At 44.5% G+C, this 24,877-nt stretch overlaps 1 protein-coding gene across 3 annotated transcripts in view; it reads left to right on the plus strand.

The window, feature by feature from the left end:
• Positions 1 to 573: 573 nt before the first annotated feature.
• Positions 574 to 24,877, plus strand: part of LUC7L (LUC7 like) — a 38,410-nt gene continuing 14,106 nt past the window's right edge. For 2 of the 3 annotated variants that reach the window (XM_019540056.1, XM_019540057.1), the window contains exons 1-4: positions 574 to 667; positions 3,504 to 3,598; positions 14,746 to 14,844; positions 21,447 to 21,557. In XM_019540056.1, the coding sequence (XP_019395601.1) occupies positions 607 to 667; positions 3,504 to 3,598; positions 14,746 to 14,844; positions 21,447 to 21,557 (366 nt within the window). In that variant the 5' untranslated portion in view covers positions 574 to 606. Of the gene's footprint in view, positions 668 to 2,307; positions 2,379 to 3,503; positions 3,599 to 14,745; positions 14,845 to 21,446; positions 21,558 to 24,877 lie in introns of all 3 variants that reach the window. The other variant, XM_019540058.1, reaches the window with a different exon arrangement.

Below are 24,877 nucleotides of genomic sequence, written 5' to 3' on the forward strand. Positions count from 1 at the left end.
ATATCGCTATTAAGCCAAGAGGGCTTGCCAGCCCTTCTACCTTTCCTCTGCAGGGCATTGGTCTTTTTTTGTGCTTCGAGGATCGTGTCCTTGAAGAACAATCACTCTTCATGCACTCCATTTGCCTTTGGCCCCTGGTCCCACATTGCCTCCCCTACTAATGGCCTGAGCCTCTTGCAATTCGTGTTTTTAAAGTCCAGGACTTCAATTCCACTAGTTGATTTGTCTGCCTTGCGGCAGATAGTGAACCTGGTGAGCTCAAGGTTGCTGTCGCCCAAGCTACCTTCAGTATTCAAGGTGCTCACCAGATCATTTCCTTCAGCCAGGACCAAGTCTCGGAGAGCAAAAAGCTGACCGCGTGTCCTGTAGTGTCATCTACCTACATCGCCAGGGTTGAAATGATCCTACCAATACGATCATTACGAGGCCGGGCTCTGGCTGGACTCTATGTCCCAGGACCCCGCGCGCTGCCGGGCGGGGCCGCTTCCTCCCAGCGTCCCCCGCGGCGCCAGCAGAGGCCGGAGCCGGAGCCGCCGCCGCCCGCCGCCGCCTCCCGCCTGGTCCGTGGGGGTCCAGCAGCAAGAGGCTGCTGCCGCCGCCGCCATCATGTCGGCCCAGGCCCAGATGCGGGCGCTGCTGGACCAGCTCATGGGCACGGCCCGGGACGGTGAGTAGCGCGGCGGGGCCTGCAGGAAGCGCCGCGGCCTGGCAGTCGCGCAGGCCTGGCCCGGGCGGGCGCGGCCGGGGACAGGGCCGCCCCCGCCTGGGCCTCGCCCTCTCCCAGCGTAGGCCCGATCCCTGCCTCGGCTCTGCGCATCCTCCAGCCGGGCTCGCACCTCCTGCGTCCCATTCGTCCGCGGCGCTGGCGCAGGCGCTGGGCCCGATCCCGGCCGCCTCAAGCCCCTTGGGGCGCCAGTAGGGCCCTGTGCCCGAGCCGCGATCCTTCTGCTCCTGGCTGGCCTGGCCGCTGTAGGATGGCTGCCTCCCCGTCAGAGCGCCGGTTCCTCCTGAGCCTGGTTTTTGCACCCTCCCTCTTCTCCCTCAGCCCGTGGGACGTCGGCTCACCCTGGGCCTGGCTCTTGCCCCATTTCCTCTGCCCCCATTATCCTGGCAGGACCTCTGACTCCCAGGTCTTGCCTTAGCCCTTTTCCTCTCTTCCCTCCAGCTAGCGTTCTGGGCCCTGGCTTTGATCCTCTGCTCCAAACGGACACACACAACCCAATCTCTTGCTGCCCTCTCTTGCAGCAGAGGCCCTGTGTCAGTGTCGGGTTTTCTTGCTGGTGACACCCTTGACGCTGCCTGTGGGGACCCTCTGCCGAGCTGTTTAGAGCCTGTCATAATCTGTCTAGAACCATCAGCAGCTGGAAGCATTTGCGTGCATTAGTCAGACTTAAACTGTGCTGTTATTCCAGTGCCTGTCCTCGCACGGGATGGGTGAGGACACATTGAGCATCCAGGCCTCGTTCTCAAACATGGGCTCCTTACCAGATCACCTCCAAGTGGTTGGATTTAGCATTTGAGCATGAGCATCTGTTCTGCATGTGTCTGTGTCAACTTTGAGTGTCCACAACTGGTATTTGGCTGACTCACTAAGTAAGGAGCCTAGGTTTGAAAGATTGGGCCCTCTCAGAGTTTCCTCCTCTGTCTAGGTGCTGCTGTCCAACAAAAGTATATTTATAGTAAAGCCCATAAAATAGCCCAGAAACAATGGACTGCAGTTGCTATAAGTAGAGTAAGCCTATGTTTTAGTCTTTGTAGCCTTTTTCTGAGGCTACCTGGAAACCTCAACAGAAAATACCCTTGGTATATAGTTCTGCAATGCAGAAAAACTCAGGCTTCTCCCACGGAAAATAGAGTCCTGAGTGTCCCATCACTCTACTGTTGTACTTGCAAGGAGAGCTGAAAGTCTTAACTTTCCTGACTTCATGTTGATCTATTTGGAGAGGCTTTCCAATGGAAGGCCCACAGGAAAAGCTCTGCATTTAATCAACGCCTTTCACACACAAGTGTACATAGGTAGGTTTGTGTTTAGAAACTGGTATTCCTAGATATTGTCCAAGAAAAGGAATGTCACATCTTGTACAAAACTGTATTCTTGCTATGGTTTGTATCTTCTCTTCTACTGAGTTATTGACTATTTAAACGCACTCTGACACTTAGCAGGGCTATCCAGGTATTTTGCACTTTGTTTCGTAAGTGAATAAGTGCTTTTTCTTTCTTTGTGTATTGAGTTGCTTTTGAATTGCTTCCCATATTTTTATTTCATACAAACTGAACAATTGTGGCCCCTCTATTTTATTTATAAAGGTTCAGTGTATCTTTGCCTGCCTACATCAATCTGCAAGGGAGTTGCAGAAAAGCCTCATGTTCATCGAGCCGTGAGTCACAACCAATTTTTAAAGCTGTTATAACAAAAAAAAGTGTTTGCTTTTTCTCACGAGTAACTTTAAAAGTGTAGCTTAGAAAGAAGGAAAGAAAGAAAGAAAAAAAGAAAGAAAGAAAACATTTTCAATAGACACTACATTAATCCTGGATGCTTGCAAATCCTAAGCTATATTCATACTTTAGTATTACACATACCTGTGTCATATACACAGATTAGTTTTAAAATTGTCACATACCATTGCCACTTTGCCTTTACTTTTATGTATCATTCCCCTGACTTCCTTACTGCAGGTGTGGGCAAGAAAACTTTTCCTTTAAAACTTTTCAACAGTGGGCATAAAATTCTACAGCTGAGGTCTTGAAGAATGCAGATGGGTATAGTATGTGTTGGAGCTCGCAGTGTGTATTGACTAACTTTGTTTCTTTTTTCTTTTTTTTCCTTTTTCTGCTTTTCTGATATTGTCTTGTTTAAGTGGCTCCCAACTACAAAATGTCTTCTGGTGGGTGGGAGGTGGGTGGGAAGTACATGTTTCATGTTCCAGGCCGATACCTACAAGCTTTGTTTTTCACATGGCCTTGGAGAACACACTACACAATTTGGTTGCCCAAACCAGTTGGACTAATGCATTAGGTTATTGGATTAGTAAATAGCAGTTACCTGTAAAGACTGCCAAGCACAGCCCTGTTTTGTGATTCATGGTCCTCTGATAGCATGGGTTTTAGTATCTCCTGTCCCCTACATACTCTTTGTATATTGGGAAAAAAAAAGGCACAAAACATTATGGCTGTCAGCCAGGTTGTCTGTCTGTCTTTCTCTTTTTCTGGCTGTGCTGTCTCTTTACATGGATGACAGGTGATAGACATTATTTGGCTTGCCAGCACACCATTTAACATGTGATATACTTGATGTATAAATTCAAAAATAATGTTTCAGTTGCCAGTTGTAAAAAATCCAGAATAATTTATCCCTAACTAAGCTTTTTCAAACAATCTTGGGGAACAGGAAGGTGAAGTATTTTTTTTAATCCGCATATTAAGGCAAAATCATCATACCAACACCTTCATGCTTTTATCAGTATTCTAATGCTTTCTTATTTGAAACCACACCTGAATTTCAGGAGATGAAACCAGACAAAGGGTGAAGTTTACTGATGATCGTGTCTGCAAGAGTCATCTTCTGGACTGCTGCCCTCATGATATTCTGGCAGGAACGGTAAGTGTGAGTCTTTGTAAGTTGGAATAAACTCTGAGTTTGTGGAAACTGTGTGGGATGGATCTCTGTATGATATAAGCATCCTAAGAGGAGCCAGTTAGGAAATATTAGACTCAAATTATGAATGTTTTAGTGCACAAATTCTAATGTAACCAGTCTCTGACCTAGACATGCAGTTGCCGAAAGATCCAGCACAGAATTGACTGGAAGTACTTGAAAATGAGGATCCTAGAAATACTTTTATCTTGACCCCAGATAGTCTTTTCAATTTGAAATAGGACCTAAAATGCCTTTCCATTTCTTTTAAAAGGCACACAAAACTACTTTAGTTTCCAGAGATGACATGCTATATCATCCTAGTTAAATATCAGGAGTTTGGTGTGGAGGTGTTTTTTTCTTTTCTTCAGTTTAATTTAATTCTTGGGCCTCTTCCCCTCCCCACTGTGTCGCTCTTCCCCCCAACTTTTCACACCTGAGCAGCATGGTCATATCTGAAGGACTTGCTAGTAAGTCAGATTGTTTTCATCTCTCCTGATGCAAAGGACAATAAATATATTGAGAGTATTAATGGCAATTTACTGTTGTCTGTAATCTTGTTTTTAATCTGGTTTGGCAAAGGAGGCAGATAAGGTATGTTGGAGCAGATTTGTTTAATTGGCACATGGAAAAAAATCACATCTTCCTGCTTTTCTAGCATCTGCCCATTAATCTCTCGTGTTCAGTTCAGAAATGTTCTGTGGGAGCAAAGGGGTACTGTGGGATGATGCTCAAAAGTGCTTTAGTTCAAAGTATCTTAACTTTGGCTGCCTGCGTAAAAATTATAAAAATAGTTTCAATAACAGATACCTCAAAAGATTGCTTAATTATTGTATACCCTGTAATACTTTCAAAAGGAAACACAGCACAGCTTGTCACCACCACATAAGAATTAGATTGCTGCATGGTAGAGAAGAATTTAGATACTTGCTCTACTTTTTAACAGTCAGTACTGCCATATTGCTCTGATTATAAATTCACCCTACCTATAAGCTGACTCCATGGTTTCAGGTTCATGTTTAGGAAAAAACAGTTTTTCCCACAGCTAAAGACCTTGAACTTTCATTCCCTTAAAAAAATCTTCCTGGAGAATCAAACAATCTGGGAAAGGCCTGAAAGGATGAAATATAGTAAAAATACTAAAAGAAAAACTGCCTTATGTTCTTATGCCCAGAAAAAAAATTCTAATGTGATGCTGTTATTGCATGCGCAAAATATACTGCCAGTGCAAGGATCAAAATTTTCAGGCCTTGATTGTAGGTCAGCCTGTGGGGGGGGGGGAAAAGGCCAGTGTAATTTTATGGTTCTTCTGGAGGAAAAAAAATCAATTTAGAATAATTTACAGTAAATTATTTTTAATTTGAAAACTGTTGCTTTACATTGCCAGCTTCTCTAAACTAAGTAGCTTAGGAGCAGCACAGCCATATTATCCTTCATTTTCCTTGTGTGGGGAGCTCAGTATCTTGAACTTTTTTTTGACTTGAGAGAAATAATCAAGCAGTTTTTCTATTGCAGAGAACTCAGAAAGACTATAGATAGGGATTTTTATTTGAAATATCTGGGCACCCTGGTTGGGAATCATTGCGTAAGTTCTGGAACCAAGGTGGTGTTAAGTCTGTGCCAACAGAGGGAGCCACAGCACAGGCTGTTTGACTTGAACATATTACTGCAGCTTCCGAAATGTTTAAATTTTTGGGTAAAATTGTTAGTTGTAGACATTTCCTTATATTTTTAAAATAGTGTCAAAATAGACCCTAGTAAAGAAACTTGGAGTTTGGTCGCCTTGTTCTTTCTTGCCATGCATCAGCCTCTATTCCATCATGTGAGAAGGCTCTCCTGCCTTTTCTTCCTGCTTTGTCACTTGCCCATCTTGAGTTCCATGTTGTACTCTTGCAGAGTGCTTTAGAACATGGGTGTCAAACTCACGCAGTCCTGAAGGCTGGGTGACTATAGAATCACAGAAAGTGTGAATAAAGCATTATGGACAGACAGACAGACAGACAGATAAACTTAGGCTTTTATAATATTAAAATAGAAATTAGGGGTGGAAGGGACCTCAGGAGGTCTTCTAGTCCAACCCCTACTCAGAGCAGGACCATCGCCCACAAATCATCCCAGAAAAGCTTTGTCTAGGCTGGGTTTGGAAAACCTCCAAGGAAGGAGCTTCTACCACCTTTCTGGGTAACCTGTCCTAGTGTTTTACTACTCTCCTAGAAAATTCTTCCTAATATCTAATCTAAACTTACCTTGCTGCAACTTGAGACCATTACTCCTTGTTCTGTCATCTGCCACCACTGAGAACAGTCTAGCTCCATTGTCTTTTGAACCCTGCTTCAGGTAGTTGAAGCCCGCTGTTAAATCCCCTCTGTCTCCTCTTCTCTAGACTAAATAAGCCCAGTTCCCTCAGCCTCTCCTCATAAGTCATGTGCCCCAGCCCCTGAATCATTTTTGTCGCCCTCTGCTGGACTGTCTCCAATTTGTCAGTATCCTTTCTGTAGTGAGAGGCCCACAACTGAAAACACTACTCCAGATGTGGCCTCCCTAGTGCTGAATAGAGTGGAATAATCACTTCCCCTAGTGATTGACCAATGCAGCCCAGTATGCCATTAGCCTTCTTGGCTACAAGGGCATACTGCTGGTTTATTCAGCTTATTGTCCACTGTAACCCGCAGGTCCTTTTCTGCAGAGCTGCTGCCCAGCCAGTCAGCTCCAGCCTGTACCGGTGCATGGGATTGTTCCATCCTAAGTACAGGACTTTGCACTTGTCCTTGTTGAACCTCATGAGATTCCTTTTGTCCCAATCCTCCAATTTGTCTAGGTCACTTTGAATCCTACTCCTACCCTCCAGCATATTTACTATTCTCCCCAGCTTGGTGTCATCTGCATACTTGCTGAGGGTGTACTCTATGCTATCTTCCAGTTGTTGATGAAGACATTGAACAAAACCAGCCCCCAGACCGACCCCTGAGGCACCCCACTTGATACCGCCTGCCAACTAGACATCAAGTCATTGATTACTACTGTCTGAGCCCGATGCTTCAGCCGATTTTCTCTCTACCTTATAGTTTGTTCATCCAGTCCATACTCCCTTAGCTTGCCTAGGAGAATGTTGTGGGAAATGGTATCAAAAGCCTTGCTAAAATCAAGGCAGATCACATCCAGTGTTCTCCATGCATCCACAGAGTCAGTCATCCCATAGAAGAGAAGCAAGTTGCTCAGGCATGGCTTGCCCCTGATGAATCCATGCTGACTGTTCCTAATCACCTTCTCCTCCAAACGCTTAGAAATTAATTCCTTATGGATCTACTCCATGATTTTTCCAGAGACTGAGGTGAGGCTGACTGGTCTGTAGTTTCCTAGCTCCTCCTCCTTCCCTTTCTTAAATATGGGCACTATATGTGTCCTTTTCCAATCATCTGGGACCTCTCCTGATAGCTATGAGTTTTCAAAGATGATGGCCAGTGGCCTGGCAATTACAGCATCCAACTCCCTCAGCACCCTTGGATGCATTCATCTGGCCCCATGTATTTGTACATGTCCAACTTTTCTAAGTAGTCCCTAACTTGGTTTTTTACCACTGAGGTGAGCTAATCTCCTGCCTAGTGTAGTAGTTTGGGAGCTGACCTTCCCTGTGAAGACTCGGGCAAAAAAGGCATTAAGCACTTCAGCCTTTTCTGCTTCCTCTGTTGCAAGGTTGCTTCTGTCATTCAGTAAGGGACCCATATTGTTTCTGATCCTCCTCTTGCTACCAACATACTTGTAGAATTCCTTCTTCAAGTAGTGCAGGGTTAGTCTGTGGGCTGCATCAGGCCTGCAGATTAGTCCCATGCGCTGCATCAAGAGCCTGAAGCCAACTTGGTGTAACCATCACATGTAACACATGCTAGACCAGCCCTGCAGGCAGCATATAGCATGTGTATGCTGCCTGGCCCCAGGCGCTGCATGCAGCAGGGTGCATTTAATGTGCTGGCATGCATCTCGGCCATTGCCACCAGTGCTAAGGAGCGAATTAAAGTGGGGAAGTGCAAAGGAACCCTCAAGTGGATGCAAGGCGGCTTTATTAGAAGTCTGTAGTCTTAAATTGTGTGTTGGGTGTAAGGGTTTTGAGGCCTTATTAAATGGGATAGGCAGTACACTGTTCCTTAGGGTAAGCCTCTGCCTTTCAGATAACCATCACTCAGCTCTCGTAGATACTTTTAGAAAGGTGTTACAAGATTCCTGCCAGCTTGACCCTTCTGTTTTTTTCCTCCATGTGTACCTTCATTGCAATCTATTAAGTTGCTTATTGGAAGGTCTCGTGAAGCACAGGAGGAAGAATGGATGTTGAGTAGCTTTGCTTAGTGAATTGTGATGGTTTGGTTTCTATTTGGTGAGTCTTGGATGCTGAGCGTCTGAGGGCTTTTATCTACATTATGAGTTTTCTACCAGCAGAAGTTCTGACAGAGAGCAGCTGCCAGCATAAAGCTTTTAGAGTGCATATTGTCTCTACATGCACACACAGCATGGGCATGTCTACAGGCATTTTCTCTCAGCTGCTAGGTGGCAATAGGAGTCTTTCAGCCAGAAAGCGAGTTTTCCTTTGCTAGCAGAAAGGAGTTGTCACCTCCTAAGAATCACTGAGTGAACAAGCTTACAGTTCTTCCAGCAAATCTATGTAGTGTAGTTATGGCTTTTGTGTGGTGTTGGAGGCTCTAAGAGATTGGTAGTATGCCAGTTAGATTTCTTTACATTTCCTTCAGTCAGACGTATGAGGCCACAGAGATAGAAGTGGGAATGTTCTGTCGGTGTCTTGATACTGGTTTACCTTTCTGCCCCACTGAATATTGTAAGGAAACATAAAATGTCACAACCAAGGTAATCTGACCTGTAAGAGCAAATGGGTGTCCATTCAGCAGGCTTGTAGATGTGCATTGGGGTGGTATTTCCTACTTCCTGTTGGACCAGTTTTCAGACAAGTCCACATGTGGGAAAAACCATCTGTTTGCAATCTGATTAGACTAGTTAATTCTACTTGCATTCTTCCAGTTCCAATTTAGGACAGCTGAGCCTGGTTCCAAACATGATGGTGCTAAGGGAGACTTATAGGCTTGCAAATGAAGATATTTTGGTTAGGCTTTTGCTATTTTAGTTTGAGCTTATTGTTTGATGTAGTCTGTGGTGAGTCTGTTGCCAGTCTCAGTGTGAGTAGTTGTGAATTCTGGAGGAATTTAAGGTGGGAGGTAAAATATTGCGATCTGTCCTTTTAGTCGACTGAAGCAATGCTTGAGCTTCCTTGGAGACCTTATTCTGTATTACATGTATGTGTATCTGAACTCATAAGCTGATGCTTGTGATCATCCTTGCTTAGGGGTTGTGCAGTCAAGATGTTCTAGATGTTTGTTTTCAATAGAGGTGCATCGATACATTGGTTCATATCGTATTGGCACTGATAAAAGGAAAATTGACATTATTGGCAAACAGCTTTTTTTGTCTGATGTGGCTGATAATGTTGCCGAAAAATGCCAGGTGCATGTGCACAGCTGGAGCATGCATGTAGCCAGGAATGCAGCCTAGCAGCTTGGAGAGCAGCATCTGGCTGGTAAGTCTGTGGGGTGAAGAGGTATGGGGGTAGATTGAGGCCCCCACAGTGAGGGAGAGAGTGGGGTTGGGGCAGGGGCAGGTACTGCCCAGGCGGGGCAGGGTGGGGCACAGGATGGAGCTCATACAGGGGGTGCAGGGAGTGGGGAGGGGGAGTGGCTCCTGCCGCTGTGTGCACCCCAGGGGAGACATGGAGGGGTATGTACCCCCCGGATCTGTATGTGGGATGAGGTCAGGCTGCCCACTGTGCCTCTTCCCAGCTGGGGGGATAGGTCAGGGCTGCACGCAGGGGCAGGGGCAGGGGCAGGGGCAGGGGCGTCAGCACTGTTGTGGGGGGGTGGAGCCTGTGGCCACCCCAAAACTATCCATAGCCACCTTGTAGCTACCTGCCCTGAGCGCAACACCTATCCAGACCTCTGCCAGAAGAGCCCAGCATCACCCCGACCACGCAGTGGGCAGCCTGCCTTTGTCCAGCACACAGATCCAGGGGCACATGCCCCCCATGTCTTTTCTGGTAGTGCATGCAGTGGCGGGAACTGCCACATCTTCCCATGCCCCTTGGACAAGCCTGGTGCCCTACCCAATCCCAGCCTCACTCTCTCCCTCACTGTGGGGGCCTCAATCTGTACCCCGCTGCCAATCCCTTTCCCCCAACTGACTTATCAGCTGGAAGCTGCTCTCCAGTGCACATCAGCGATCGGATTGGTATCAGCCGATATGGCTGGCCAATAATTGACCGTTGGTATCAGCCCAAAAAATTTTATTGGTGCACCCCTAGTTCTCAGATAGCAATGGGTGTATTTTTACCAGCAGAGGAACTGCAGTACTCCTGGATGGGGTGCCTGCTGGTAATGATGCTACCAGATTAGCTGATGAAACAATTCTGAAAACTGTGTAAGTGGAATATCCTCCAGGGAGCTGTCTTTATACAAACTGTCATCTTGCTTTGGTGTTGCATGTGGAGGTCCAGGTCCTGGTAAAAATATCCAGATATCTAGAATTTATTGCAAGTCATTGGGAGCTAGAACCCAAGGCTTTTCTGCAGATGTTTGCTTGCCCAAAGAGAGAAACCTGGAGATACATTGCCATCTTACAAAGTCTGGAGAAAGAGGAGCTGGCAAGGTTGAGGACTACTTTGCTTAGCTTGCGAACATGTCTCTCCAAAGTGATGGTACCACTTCAGTTTGGAAAAAGTTCTTGAACTTCTTTTGGAAATATGACAGTCCTGGGCTGTGATTTTCAGAAGAGGTCCCTCCACCTCCTAAGCTAGTGTTGGAAAGGAATTTGAGTATACAGTGGCCCCACATAATGGAATGACTGAAAGTGCGTATGGAGTTCTGGGATTGCTGGAAGTTGTAACCGCAATAAAATGACTGAACTGGAAGCTTCTCTAAATCCAAGGAAGAGAGTTGGCTGGGTCTGATCTTGCAAAACTTTCAGAGCTATTTCTAAAGAGTTATATTTCATTTCTACCCAGAACTTGCTTCTGGGAGTGGTGCTTATGTCTAACGCTCATGATTAGCAGCACATATTTCTCTGTTCAAGTTGAGGGAGGTGTAGATGAATAGATAGCTCAGTGGTGACAAGTCAGAATAGTTTCAGTCTTGCTAACTTAAGATCATACTAATGCAGGGGAGGGCAAAATATGGGCTGTGGGCCAGATCCTAGTGCCCCCGGCCCGTAGTGTGCAGCAGGCAGCCTTCCACAGATCCAGGGGACACGTGCCCCCTGTGTCTCCCGTGGGGCCTGCCCAGTGATGGCAGTTGCCTCAGCCCCTCCCTGCCCCCCCACCCAACGTAGTCTCGGAGGAGCCGCTCAAGGCTCCATCCTGTGTCCCGGCTAGACAGTACCTACCCCTGCCCCAGCCCCACTCCCTCGCTTCCTCGTTGCAGGAGTCTCTATCCCTCCTCTGCGCTCCTGCCTCCCACACACTTACAGGCTGGACTCTTGGCTGGGTGCATGCTGCAGTTGCATGCATGCGTGTGCCATTTTTTCAGCGACATGATTAGTCACGTTGGCCAAAAAAAGTCAATTGCCGATAATGTCAGTTTTCCTTTTATCAGTGCCAATACGATATGGACCAATGTATTTTGGTGCACCTCTGTTTTAAGTCAACAGTTTTAAACCAGGACTTGTGGCATAGTCCACTTACCGTGAAGCTGTTTTGGGATGTGGATAATTTGAATAATAATGTGAATCAGTATATGAGTGCTTTGCCAGATAGTGTAATGAAAAGAGAAGAAATAAGCAGATAAAGAAGGTGGGAATTATTGCCTCATTTGTATGCAATAAGGAGTTGTGCTGGTTTAAATTGTGGGTGCCACTTGCTAATATCATGGGCCGATAGTGGTGGGGGCCACTATTTTCATTAGAGGTGCACCTATACATTGGTCCCATGTTGGATCAGCACCGATATAGGGAATGTTGACTGTATTAAAAATCGGCTTTTTTTGCCTGCTGTGGCTGATAATGTGGCCAGTAAAAGCCCTGTGCATATGCACAACTGGAGCATAGCCCAGTGGCTTGGAGACCAGTGTCAGGTTGGTAAGTCGGGAGTTGGGGTGCAGATCGAGGCCTCCGCAGTGAGGGAGGGAGTGGGGCTGGGGCAGGCACTGTTCAGCTGGGGCAGGGCAGAGTTGCAAATGGCTCATCCGGAGTGTGGGGGGAGGTGCACCTGAGGGCATGGCGGGACATGTGCCCCTGGATCTGTGTGCGGGGTGGGGTGGGCTGTTGCTGCAGGCTGGGACTGGGACTGGGGTCTGCACTGGACTCTTCCGGGGGGGTGGGGATGGGTTGGGTTGCACTTGGGGTGGGCGGAAGCAGCGCTGGGAGGAGGCTAGGAGGATGCTATGGCAAGTTTTGGGGTGGCTGCAGCCCCCCTCTTGTAGCCCCCTCCCAGTGCTGCCACCTTACCCGAGTGCAACCAGCTTCAGCCCCCCAACCAGGAAGAGCCCAGCGCAGCCCTGGCCCCAACCCGCAGCAGAAGCCTGCCCTGCCCTGCCCCCCACAGATCTGGGGGCACGCAACCCCATGCCCTCCCAGAGTGTGTGCAGGGTGGGAGCCACCCCGCACACACTCCCTGGATGAGCTGCTTGTGGCACCATCCCATGACCTGCCCTGGCTGAGCAGTGCCTGCCTCTGCCCTGCTCCCTCACCTTATGGGCCTCAATCTCCCCCCCACCCACCTTTTTCCCCCAACGCTGGTCTGCAACCTGCCCGGCTGCATATCGTATCAGTATCGGCCAATATGGCTCCTTAAAAATTGGCCATCGGTCTTGGCTCCAAAAATCTCTATTGGTGCACCCCTAATTTTTATGCCCAGGCGGTGCTTTTTGTTTTGATGGCTGCTACAGTGGGGAAAGCATTCCCCAGTCAGCAGTGAAAGCCTAGTATCCCAGGGGAGGGGGGAAGGGGGTCATAAAAGGGACAGGGGAAAGGGAGGGGCTTTTTCTACCTCTGGGCAGGAAAATGTGTGGAGGGGGTCAGGTGTACCTGGGGGCTGCCTTGGCAGATGGCCCTGGCACTGGGTAGGTGAGAGGCTGTTTGGTCCTCTGTGTTTCCCGTTCTCAAACCCTAGCGTCCCAGTTTTTCTGTCTGGAGGAGCAAACAGCCCCTTCCATACTTGGTGTCAGGGCCATCTGCCAAGGCAGTCCCCAGGTGCACCCAACACCCTGCACCCCAGTTTTCTAGCCTGAAGGAGCAAAAAGCGTCTCCCTCTCCAAGCTCTCTCCTTCCTCTGTCCCTTTTGCAACCCCTGGGCTGCTAGGCTTTTGCTGCTGGCTAGAGCAGTGTTTCTTAACCTTTTAAGTAGCAGGTACCCCCTAACTTCTGAAAATTTTAATAAGTATCCCAACACTCAATTTCCATGGGGCTTTTATGTTTACAGACTAGTGTGTGCCATATGTTGGAAGAACGGCTGTGTATATAAGGCCGTGATACGACAGATGTCTGATCTGGTACGGGTAGGGTTGCCACCTTTTACACCAGCAGTGCACAACTCAAGTATGTACCTGGGCTAGAGGTGATGTTGGCTAAAGCTAGGAGGGCTGAACCCAGTGCCACGCAAAGTGCAGCACAACAAATTAATACTGGGGAATTTAATTTTTTAAGTTGCACCAAATTTTTTGCCATAGTTTTAAGAGGAGGAAGGGGCAAGAGAGTAAGGAAAAGAGGGCAAGAGAGAGAGAGTTTTGGGGTACCTGTGTACTCCCTGACTGTGTGTCTCATACTCCCAGGGGTACGTGTACCACAGGTTGAGAAACTATGGGCTGGGGAATGCTTTCCTCCGCCTGTAGTAACCATCTTGTTGCAATGAAATGCCTTGCTGGGGAACTCCCCAGCAGGTGGTCATATCATGGCATTTTGTAGCAAGTCGCATTTTACATGAAAATCACTTAATTTAATGATTTTCATGAAAAATGTGAAATTGCAGTTTAAGTCAGGCCCTACCTGTAGAGCAAAATAGGCTGAACAGTCAGCAGCTCTTCAAGTTCAAGTTGTGTGGCTAGAACTGGTTAAGCCATATGTAGTCTTAACGTTAATCTTTCTCACTCCCTGTTCATTATCTGTCTCTCAGCTCTTGCTCTGAGGAGCCTGGAAGGGAATACAGTATTGCATGTGCAGTTTGCTTCTGTAGGGTAAGGCACATGTGTGCTTCTTTGTGACGTAGAGTATAAAGATACATATATACAGAGAGCTGCAGTCTAACCTCGTGTGCTCTTGTGTATAGTTAGGCCTTTTGGCATTATGACTTTCAGGATGCTAAGCATCCTTTGTCCGTTTGAAAACAAAATGAATACTGGCTTTCCTGATAAATGAAATAAGTAATCTATTGGGCATTTTAATTAAATGCTTAAAATACTACTTTTGGTTGCTGGCCTACAGATTGAGAACCTTTTTTAACACCATCTGCTACAAATTTGCTCTTTTGGGTGTGGTTGGAAGACTCTCATGGAAAGGATCCTGTCTTCTTCCATTGGGTTTTTTTGTCAGTTTGATTTGTATGGTCTTGTGCAAAAGAGTCCTTTGTTTTGGGCCAATGGAATTTTTAAAGCCCTGCTGCATTAGGATGGGTCAGTCCTGTAAAGGGGTTAATTTTGCAAGACTTAGACACATTGCTTCCCTGGCCATATCCTTTTCCTCTAAGTTACACTTCACCAGGAAGCAGCACCTTAATTTTGACAGGTTCATTTTGACCCTTTCTCAGTGTTCTTCCTGGTGAGACCCATTTTCCTGTCATTGTGTAGTTTTAGGATTAAGATTGGGTAACTGCTTCATCCTACTTTTCTTTGACTGTAGAGCTATTATGTTTTGTTGACAGTTAACCAAAATAGATCACTACAAGAACACGTGGAAGACCTTTTGGTTACTTTTCTTATTAGTTGACCAAGAGGGAAGATCAATTCCTAAAGTGCCTTTAAGGATGATGTGATGCATGAAAGGAATATATACATCAATGTCAGCAGTTAAATATCCTCTGTTTCTTGCAGTAATAGAAGGTTTTTAATGTTAATTTTCTTTTTGCTTTCCAACAGCGCATGGACCTGGGAGAATGTACAAAGATCCATGATTTGGCACTGAGAGCAGATTATGAGATTGCAAGTAAAGAGAGAGACCTGTTTTTTGAATTGGATGTAAGTTTGGAGGTGGGGGTAACTACAGTTATAAATGCTTACATCTTGCTGGACTCTGGAATGCCGGAGTGTCCAGTTGGCATTCCAACTAACCTTTGTGTATGAAAAATTTACTAATGTGTATAATTCATTGCCTCTTGTCAGCTAGATGAATCAGACAGGCATCAAAGGTTAAAACAGGTTAATTATATCATTAACAAAAAATAAGAACAGAAGTAATACACTGTAAAATATGGACTTTCCCTGCATTTTTTGCCTGTGCAGACCTGCCAGTGACACTGCTGTAAGTCATGTTTGGAAATCCTGTTGCCAGCTATGCACAGTATGGGACATTCTCTGCTCTTCACAGACTTACCTTTGCCAGCCTGAACTTCTTGATTGGCTTCCTGTACTGGAACCAGTCAAGGGCAGAAGCAGTGCTAACTTTCCCTTCTTTGTATAGCTGTTGTCCATGCTGTGACGGTTCAGTGCACTGTGTCAGCAGTCTCTATACACATTGCCCACTAGATCTTAAAATAGAGACTGCCAGTCTTGCTCGTAAACTTTGAAGCGGGGCCCAAGTCTTCTATTATTTTTGCAGTGTTATTTGCACCACTGTTAGACCTAAGGTGCAGTTAACCTGCCTTATGGACTTTCCTGAGCAAAAGAAAGAGCTTGGGGGACTGGAGAAATGAAGCAGATAATTCAGTTTTGGCAACTGAGCTTGCTTCATCTCATTGCCAAAACAGATAATAAACTATTTTCTGGTTGTCCTGCATGTCCCAGTTTCTTTTGAAATAAAGTGCCATTTCCAGTGCTCTTTTTACAGGCTGGTCTTACGCTTTTGTTTGTTTTATTAGCCTAATACGTTTCTAGCCAAACTTGTATATTTCTCGCAGGTTTTTTAATTATCAACAATCTGATATTTCAACCCACCCCCATTCTTTAAGAGACTGCTGATATACAAAACTAGGGCCAGAAGGGAGCTAAGGATCTGTTCCAAGCCCCTTTTCAAGGCAGGATCATCCCTGTCTAAACTATGCTATGTCTAAACCCAACTATATAAGTGTATCTGTAACCTGCTATTAAAAATATCCAAGGATGGAAATTCTACAGCCTCTGTAGGTAGCCTGTTCCAGTGCTTAAGCACCCACACAGTAAGAGAGTTCTTCTTAATAATTAACTGAATTTCTCTTGCTGTAATTTAAGACCACTTCTCCTTGTCCTATCCCCTGTGACCACAGAGAATAGTCTATTGCCACCCTCTTTATAATCACCCTTCAGTAACTGAAGACTATTATTAAATCCTCCCTCAGGTTTCTCTTTTTCAGACTGAATAATCACCACTCTCCCAGTGTTTCCGTCTAAATCATGTTTCCTTGACTTGTAATCATTTTTGTTGCTTTCTGCTGAGCTTTTTAATTTGCCAACATCTTTTCTGAAGTTTGGTGTCCAAAACTAGACATGATGCTCCAATTGAGGCCTCATCAGTGCTGAATCAAATGGAAAAAACACTTTGCTTGACTTGCAAATGATGCTCCTATTAATACAGCCCAGTATATTATTTCCCTTTTTTCCAACTGGTACACACTGTTGACCCATATTCAGCTTACAGTTCACTATAACCCCCAGGTCCTTTTCTGCATTACAGCAGACTAGCTAGGCCAGGGGTAGGTAACCCCCCAGCACGAGTGCCAGAGCATGACATGTGAAGGCATTTTGCTTAGTATGTGTGTCTCAGAAGGGGCCAGGGCTGTACTACCACAACAACAGTCAGGTCCCTCCATTGTCTGACCCGACATGCCAACATCTTACCAGTCAGTGTTGTGGGTATTTTTGGCGCTCTTCTGAGAAACATTGCTGAACTCTCAGCTAGGTATTTCCTAGTCTGTATTTGTACATGTGGTCTTAAGTATAGAACTTTTTAACTTTTTTTTGTATTTGATTTTATTTGATTAATGTCATATCGCTTCTCCAGTTAATTGGTCATTCTAAATCCTAATCCTTCCCTTCAGAGTGTCTGCAGCTCTGTCTAACTTGATGTCCTCTGTAAATATGCAAATCTCCCATCTGCCCAATCATAATGAAGATATTAAACAATCCTATACCCATGACCAGAAATGTAGGTTTTCTGGAAAATTTTGAATTGGAAAATTTTCCAATGGCCTAAATAGAGCGTGATCTGATTTAGCATGTTTGTTTGACTTATATTTAGTAAACAAAACTAACAAAGTACCCCATGTTAATTTTGTCCCAGTAGCCACAAGTATTTGAACTGAAATATTTGATTAGGAAAAAATTAAATACAGCACACTTAATGTGGTTTAAATGTTAGAGTCAAACAAATTAAAAGCTTTATGTGGAAACAAATTATTTTTATTGGAATACTTGTAAAAATGTAAAGACAGTACATAATAGCGTGTACTTCCCTTATATTATTTGTTTAAATGTAAGAAAAAAACCGAAGACACTGAAAACTGTTGACCCTCATTTTAGCACACCCAAAGAACTGTGCGTGATAAGTTGTGGTCGTCTACTCATCTACTTCAACGGAGTTTAACTCTCTTCCACTGAGGTCATCGTGGCACCTCCAGGAATCACTTGCAGTACTTATTAGCTTCATTTCAAAATCAGATTCAGAACTACTTGAACCACGTTCTCTTTCACTAAAGGATGGTTTTACGAATGAGTCTCTGGGCAAGGGCAGCTTATCATTGCACTGCATCTTCTTCACTAATTGTGCTTCTGACTGATTCTCCAGAAGCAAGCAATTTTGAGAAACAGAAACAAGCTTAGCAGTGAATTCATTTGTTAGTCTATTCTTCTTTTTTGTCTTGATTGAGCTGAAAGCCTTCCAGGGAATGCTTAGGATTCTTAGAGTAATCCTGGACAACAGTCGGGTATTACAGTGTCCCTTCCAACATGTGAAAGGAGACGCATTCTCTGCTGTCCACCAAATTATGTCTTTGCTTTGAAGTTTTTCTTTTGCATGATCATCGCTGTTTCAATGATGTTGGGGACTTTCTTAGCTACTTCCATAATTGTATCAAGAGCAGTAGATAATTCACCTTCTGATAATTGTTGTCCTCTGTGTTGAAGATCCAGAAAGGTTTGCTGCCAGATGAACTGGATGAGAGCAAAACTCAGATCTCTTAATAAACATTTGTTTTACTATTACTACTACTTTTTTGGATAGAGGTGAAGAAGGCAGAAGCTCAATTAGATTTTCATTCAGCTGTCTGAATATCTGTGGAAGATTTGAAAGCATCTCCGTTAAGTTTTTTGATAGCCACTGAAACTGGTAGTAGCAAATGGGATGGTCCTTGAACTTGAACCCAGAACACATCATTGTCGAGAATCTGCTTCCAAATGTTCACAGGAATAATTGGGGATGCTGTGTCATCTATTGAAGCACGCTGCAAACAGTTCCTTGTGTGCAGCAAACTATGTATAAACACTTTGTAGCTGAGCCCCATCTAGTTTCCCCTGGCAATAAAAGTTCACTTTCCTTCCCCTGCTTCTCTTTCTGTAATTTCTTCAAAGTCTGATTAGCAATGTGATGATTGTTGAATATCTTCACAATCACTTTGCAGTTTGTCAATATTGTTTTAACTGTATTCACACTTACTATGTCCTTTTCCGGAAGATTCAACCCCTGAGCAAGACAGCTAAATACTATTAAATGAGGATACATTGCCTTTAATATCTGCCATGCAGCTTTCATGTTACTCACATTATCAGTTACAAGGGCTTGTACCCTGGAGGGACCTGCACTTTCAGTCTCTTCACTCAGTAATTTGGCTATGTGTTCACCTGTATGATGAGAAGATTTGGTGGCAATTGCTTTCAGGAATATTGGCTCATATTGCATAATAAAGGATTTCCTTGTATATCAGTCCATCCATCCGACATCGGAATCAGTGATTCTGTTTGACCAATTCTTTGAATAACCGTTGCTTGAACTCTGTCATACTCTCTGTCGAAGAGAGAATGTGATAAGTGATAACAAAAAGTATTGATTATCAGTTATGGAGAGAGGTGTATCACTTGCAACTATAGCTTGAGCTAATGTCTCATCTGCTTTTTCTTGATCTTCTTTTGACATTTTGTGTACAAAGCTTGAGAAAAGGTTTGGCTGTCTTGAACAGCTACTCATGGTGGATTGTATATCCGGTGTCAGTGATCCTGAAAGCAAGGATCCTGCTTATTCTTCGCCCAGACGTGGCAGCTCAACATTTTTTCATTTTCCATTTTTTGCATATATGCTATTTCATTTGAGCTACCAAGTTCCTGCAACAAAAGGGGGAAAAGATTTTTATTTTAGCCTATTCTAGTCTGGCCTCATCCATCAAAAGGAGAAGGAGCAGCGGCAGGGAGCTTGCTTCCATCCTCCCTGCCAGAAAGAACACTGCTGCTCAACTTACTGCTCAGTTGTCCTGGGACTGCAGAGCCGTATAGTTTGACCTCTGCCATTGGCCAAAGCAATATAAGCTCACTGTGCTGGGTTGAAATAGTTAACTATTTATCTATTATGTAATTTAAAAAAATATTTATTGTTAATCCTAAGCCACTTTGGGTGCTTAGTGCAAGCAGAATACAAATATTTTAAATAACAGTCCAGAGTTGTATTAACAACTTTTAAAATTATAGTGTTATAAAACAATATAGATTCTATTTAACATATTAATTTGTTTAATTGCATAGGATTCCTGAAGTAGACTTTTCTCAGATGATGTTGTTCCACCACTTTGTTGTATTAGCTTTCTGTATATGGCTTGTACTCTTTCAGGACAGTTTCTATATGTTATTAAGTGTTTCTTCATTCTTGTTGCATTGTTAGCATACTTACATCTTTCTAAGCCTGCAATATTTACATCTACCAACTTTCTTCCTTCCTTCAGTGGCTTGAGCTTTACTATAATGATGCCACATGCTAGTTTTTTGTTTCTGATTAGGCCTTCTTATGACTACTTCAAACCAAAAGCACAAAAAACCTAACAGACTCCCCTTGATACCTTCTCCTAATTGAACACTCCGTGAGCTATTGATAATGACTCTTTGAGCACAGTAAAGTCAGGCTTAGCTGGTGCAGCCTAGGCAGCACCGCTCACAGGACATGGGAACAGGCTCAATGCCTGGCCAAGCGCTGTCTCCATAGTGATGGCAAGGCCCACAGGCTGTGCTCAGGCTCTGCCTGGGTTCTATGGCCTCCAGCGACAGGGATGCTGTTGGTAGGTGAAGAATGTCAGGTCAGGGCTGGGCCAGGGTTTTGCCGGGGTGGCACTGGAGTGGGGGTCAAAAGTATTGTTATGGTGTATAAGTCAAGGTTGAATTTTAAGAATTAAAAGTTGGGTTTCAAAGCTCAACTTCTATACTGTGAAATATGGTAGTTATATCCACCTTACAATACTTTAATGTATCTTAACTTACTGGAGAACATCATGGGAGATGATGTTGAAAGCCTTGCTAAAGTCAAGGTATATCCCATCCACTGCTTCCCCCTGTCCCCTACCCTGTATCCACAGAGCCTATCACCTAGCTATAGAAGGAAATCAAGCTGGTGTGAGGCATGATTTGCTCTTGGTGAATTCCTGCTCTTGATTGTTCCTGGTCACGTTGTTCTCCTACAGGTACTTGGAAATAGATTCCTCGATGACCTGCTCCATGATCTTTCTAGGTATCAAGGTCAGACTGACTGGTCTGTAATTCCCTGGATCCTATTAGTGGTATGTAGGGGGTGCACATGCATCCCCTGAGAGAAGTGGTGCCTGCAGGCGGTTGCCACTCCTCCCTCTCCCCTCACTGCCATCGCCATCGGTGGTGTCTGTGGGAGGTTGGCACTCGCTACCCCTCCCTGCCGCCAACACTGCTGTGGCCACCTGCAGGAGCTTGTCGCCTCTCCTCCGCCACCTGCAGCCAGTTGCCATGCCCCCCAGTTTCTGGGGACACATGTCGTTCATGCTGGATTCTCCTTCCCTTTCTTGAAGAATGACACTATATTTGCCCTTTTCCAGCAGGACCTCTCCCAACCTCAGTGAGTTACCAGAGGGACTAGCCATTGGCTCTGCAGTTATCACAGCCAGTTTTTTGAGTACATCCCATTTGACCGTGCTGACTTGACATCCTGCTCTCCTAGTTACCATTTCTTTCTAATCCTACTTTATGTTTCTTTGGTTAAGAAAATATTCTGTCCCACCCCAATTAGAAGGGTCACATGAAACTTTCTCTGCTTGAAGGAAAAGGGAGTCAGTTATGGTCGAGCTCTGTTTCTTGTATGACAGTTCAGAACCACAACCATCACTATATTTCAGAAGGAACAGACTGGTAGATTTAACCTTCTGTCTCTACCCTCCATTTGAAATCATGCCTTTCTCAGAGAAGGCAAGATGAGTACAAGGAACATGACAATTGCTATACTGAGCCTTGCTAGTGGGTTTGTAAATGTTATCCTGTATCTATGTGGGGAAGGGAAGGGGGATATTATTGAAGCTATGTGGAAGACTTTGCTCTGTGCAGGAATTGTTTTTATCTGAAAGCACTGAGAACTAGAGCCCACAGCCTACAATATTGTATGTATAGATAAAAGCAAGCCTAATGACAGTTCTCTGTTTGAACACATGCAGGCCATGGACCACCTGGAGTCCTTTATTGCAGAGTGTGATAGGAGGACAGAACTTGCCAAGAAACGACTGGCTGAAACACAGGAGGAGATCAGTGCTGAAGTGTCTGCAAAGGTATTGCTCTTCAGTTGCACAAAGGCCCTCAGACCAAGTGTTTAATAGCCTCTGTTTTGGTTAGCAACATTACTGTTGGACCCATGGAGAGAAAACAAAAAACAATCATAATCCTATAATGTGACTTTTGCCCATGTACTTAATAATCCTTCTTACCTGCACAGGAAAGCGATGTTCAAAGAAGATGTAAAGACTAAGATATGCTGTTTTTCCTGTCCTATTCCAAACTCATTTTGTGGGTGGACCACTGCCTGGTTTGCCATAACAGCAGTAAATACTGTTTCATTGACATCAAATTTGTCCTGAGATCCTACTTACCTTATTTACCATATAGATCCTGGAGTCACTTGATGTAGCCATTCATGTATGTATACCCCTCATGAGGCAAAGGACCTGCATGTGCATTGCTCTCTGTCTAAAGCTAACTCATCTGAAGTTGCTTCTGCTCAGTCTCCTGTTGCCCAGGGCCGTGTTATTTGCTGTTTTCCTTTCAGATGAGTTATGGGTGCTTTTTCCTCCAGTCTAAAACAACGCTCAGAATTCTGATAACAATGGAGCAATAAAATGGGCAGGGCATCCTAGCCATTGATGTTGCAGGCATCCACTATGAGAGGTAATCCCAAATGTAGTGAGTCTCCTGAATGTAGTGAGGCTGAATTCTTCAGCAGTAATGTACACAGTAAAGATAAAATTAACAAACCACGATCAACAGTTAATAAGGAGTGGGGAGGTCTTTGCCTTGACTAGCTATAGGCAGCTATGTCTCTTTCTGCTCTCCCTATGGGGAGAACAAAGCAAAGATAAAGGAAAGATGATGAGGAATACCCATCAAATTTGTTTACCGAGCTCCAGAAGAGGAAAGAGCTTAGAGCTATGGTATGTTAATAGTATGTGATGGAGAATAATCTGTCTCACACTTCCAATTCAACTTAGTCACCCATTCCTGGTTTCATCACATATCTCTAACAGTCATGCCTGTACTTGACTCACTAGTCTTTTGGGACTGCTACTGTTCCACATCTCTGAGCAATTTCCAGCATCTGCTACTGCAAAATCAGCCTGCCAAAAATTGTTACCTTTTCCCAATGTGAAGTTGAGTGCACTGCATTTTAAAGCTTGTCTAAATCTATCCCAACCATGCAACTGGTTCAGTAAAAATGTATCACCCACAAAAATCCCTGCCTTTTGCCTGTGTTCTCCAAAAATGTTTTTCTTGGAAAAAGAGTCTAGTTTGAGGGCTCTGGCTAGGGGGTATTAAGTTCCACATTAGTAACTGGTCACCACCCTGCTTAGTGACCCTCCAGTGCTAGAATGAGAAATTCTTGTGTGCCTTTGTAAGAGAGAGGGTTCAGCAGAAATTACTGGATCTGATGCAGGAATTGCTTGGTGAGGTTAGCTAGATGATTGTTGTGGTCCTTTACAGCTTTTACTTATGGATGTAGAGAAGAAATGTTCCCATCTTTCAGTTGGAATGTTTTCCTCCAGCTCTTAAAATTGTCACTTTTTTAAAAAGTATCAGAAACTTTTCTGCAGTTTTTGTGGGTTTTTTGGCACATTTTCAACCCTTCATATTTAGACTCAGGATAGCTAAGGTGCTTGATTCTATAGGCAGAGGATAGAAAACATTCCCAATAGCGTACTAAAAAAACCTTTTCAACTATTTGTAATATACTTTACTTGTAACAAGTATGATAAGGGTATGCCATGTATATAAGGGTGCCAGGTTTAGTGGGGCTAGTGCTCTGAAAGACCAAAATAATGTGGTTGTAACCTAAAAACTTGTGAGCAATGCTGCTACACAAACTCAAGCTCCTCAAACTATGCACCATGTACAGTATACTCTGGTTACTTCACCTGTGAGATGATTAGGCTTGACAAAATTCACATTTTTTATAGTTTTGATAAATAATACCAATGTTTATTTTTAAGCATGTATTTTGATTTTCCAATCAAATTTTTAGGATTGTGCTAAATTAGGGGTATGTTGGGCAGGCAGTTTATTAATGAAAGTAGAATATGATTATTGTGCAGTTTAACCACCCGTCGCAACAAACATAACTACTGTAAGACTGCTACCAGCTGAGTAGCATAGCTGTCATCAGTCTCAGCTCTGCTCGCCTGTAGCTTTCCTGTCCACTTTGTTACTTCCTCTTCCTTTTTTCCCAATCCACTGGAGTTTCTGGGCATTGCAGCCCAAGCCACAGACAGCACTGTTCTGAAAGACCGCTCCCCCTGTCCTTCTCATCAGCTATCATTTTCCTTGCATCCTCTCTCTACAAATTTTGATTATTAACAATGAGAATATTTTTCATCAGGCTGTGAGTATGAGGTGAAATCAACATTTATCAACAGTTAAAGATAAGAATTGAATCCTGCCAGGCCTAGGGATAACTCACCACTATTCTGATTTGCAGCCAGCATCCCTCTCCCCCTCATCACCCACCCCCAATTATCAACTCCTAATAATTGGAGTGGATAATTTGCTGCTGTTTGCATTTTGCTTAGAGTGGCAAATGAAGCAGAGTTTATTTTAAATACTAGTACTGAATTTTTACAAAGTATGAAAAATTACTCCTCTACAGGCCTAAAGAATAGTCTGCTGGTTTCCTGGCATCTGTCAGCAAATTGAGAACTACAGCTTGTATTTCTGAAGAGTGTCTGTTGATATAAACAAAGTCACATTCCTAATAGGAAGCCTTTAAAGTTTATACAAATTCCCTTTAGGACAGGATAAGGTTAGAATAATTTATAATAAGGATAGACTAGGGTAAGGCTTTATGAGCGCTCATGGTGCTTGGGCCAGGTGCTGGATGATTGGAAGGTAGCCAACGTGGTCCCCATCTTTAAAAAAGGGAGGAGGGGGGACCCAGGCAACTATAGGCCTGTCAGTGTTACTTCAATCCTAGGGAAACTCCTTGAGAAGATCATCATGGAGCATATCTGCGATGGGCCGGCCTCAGAGATGATGCTTAAGGGCAACCAGCACTGTTTCATTAGGGGGAGGTCATGTCAGACCAATCTGATTGCCTTTCATGATCAGGTCACAAAAGCCTTGGATGCAGGTGTTGCCATGGATGTAATCTTTCTGGACTTCAGCAAGGCCTTTGACACCATCTCCCACCTCATCCTAATTAAGAAATTTGGTGACTGTGGCATTGATGCCTACAGTCAGATGGATTGCAGATTGGCTGAAGGGTTGCACTCAGAGGGTGGTGGTGGATGGGTCATATTCAGCCTGGGGAGAAGTGGGCAGCGGAGTCCCCCAGGGCTCAGTCCTTGGGCCTGCGCTGTTCAATCTCTTTATCAGCGATTTGGATGAT

Source organism: Crocodylus porosus, unplaced genomic scaffold (genome assembly GCF_001723895.1).
Source record: "Crocodylus porosus isolate Cpor-Errol unplaced genomic scaffold, CroPor_comp1, whole genome shotgun sequence".
Taxonomy (NCBI): domain Eukaryota; kingdom Metazoa; phylum Chordata; order Crocodylia; family Crocodylidae; genus Crocodylus; species Crocodylus porosus.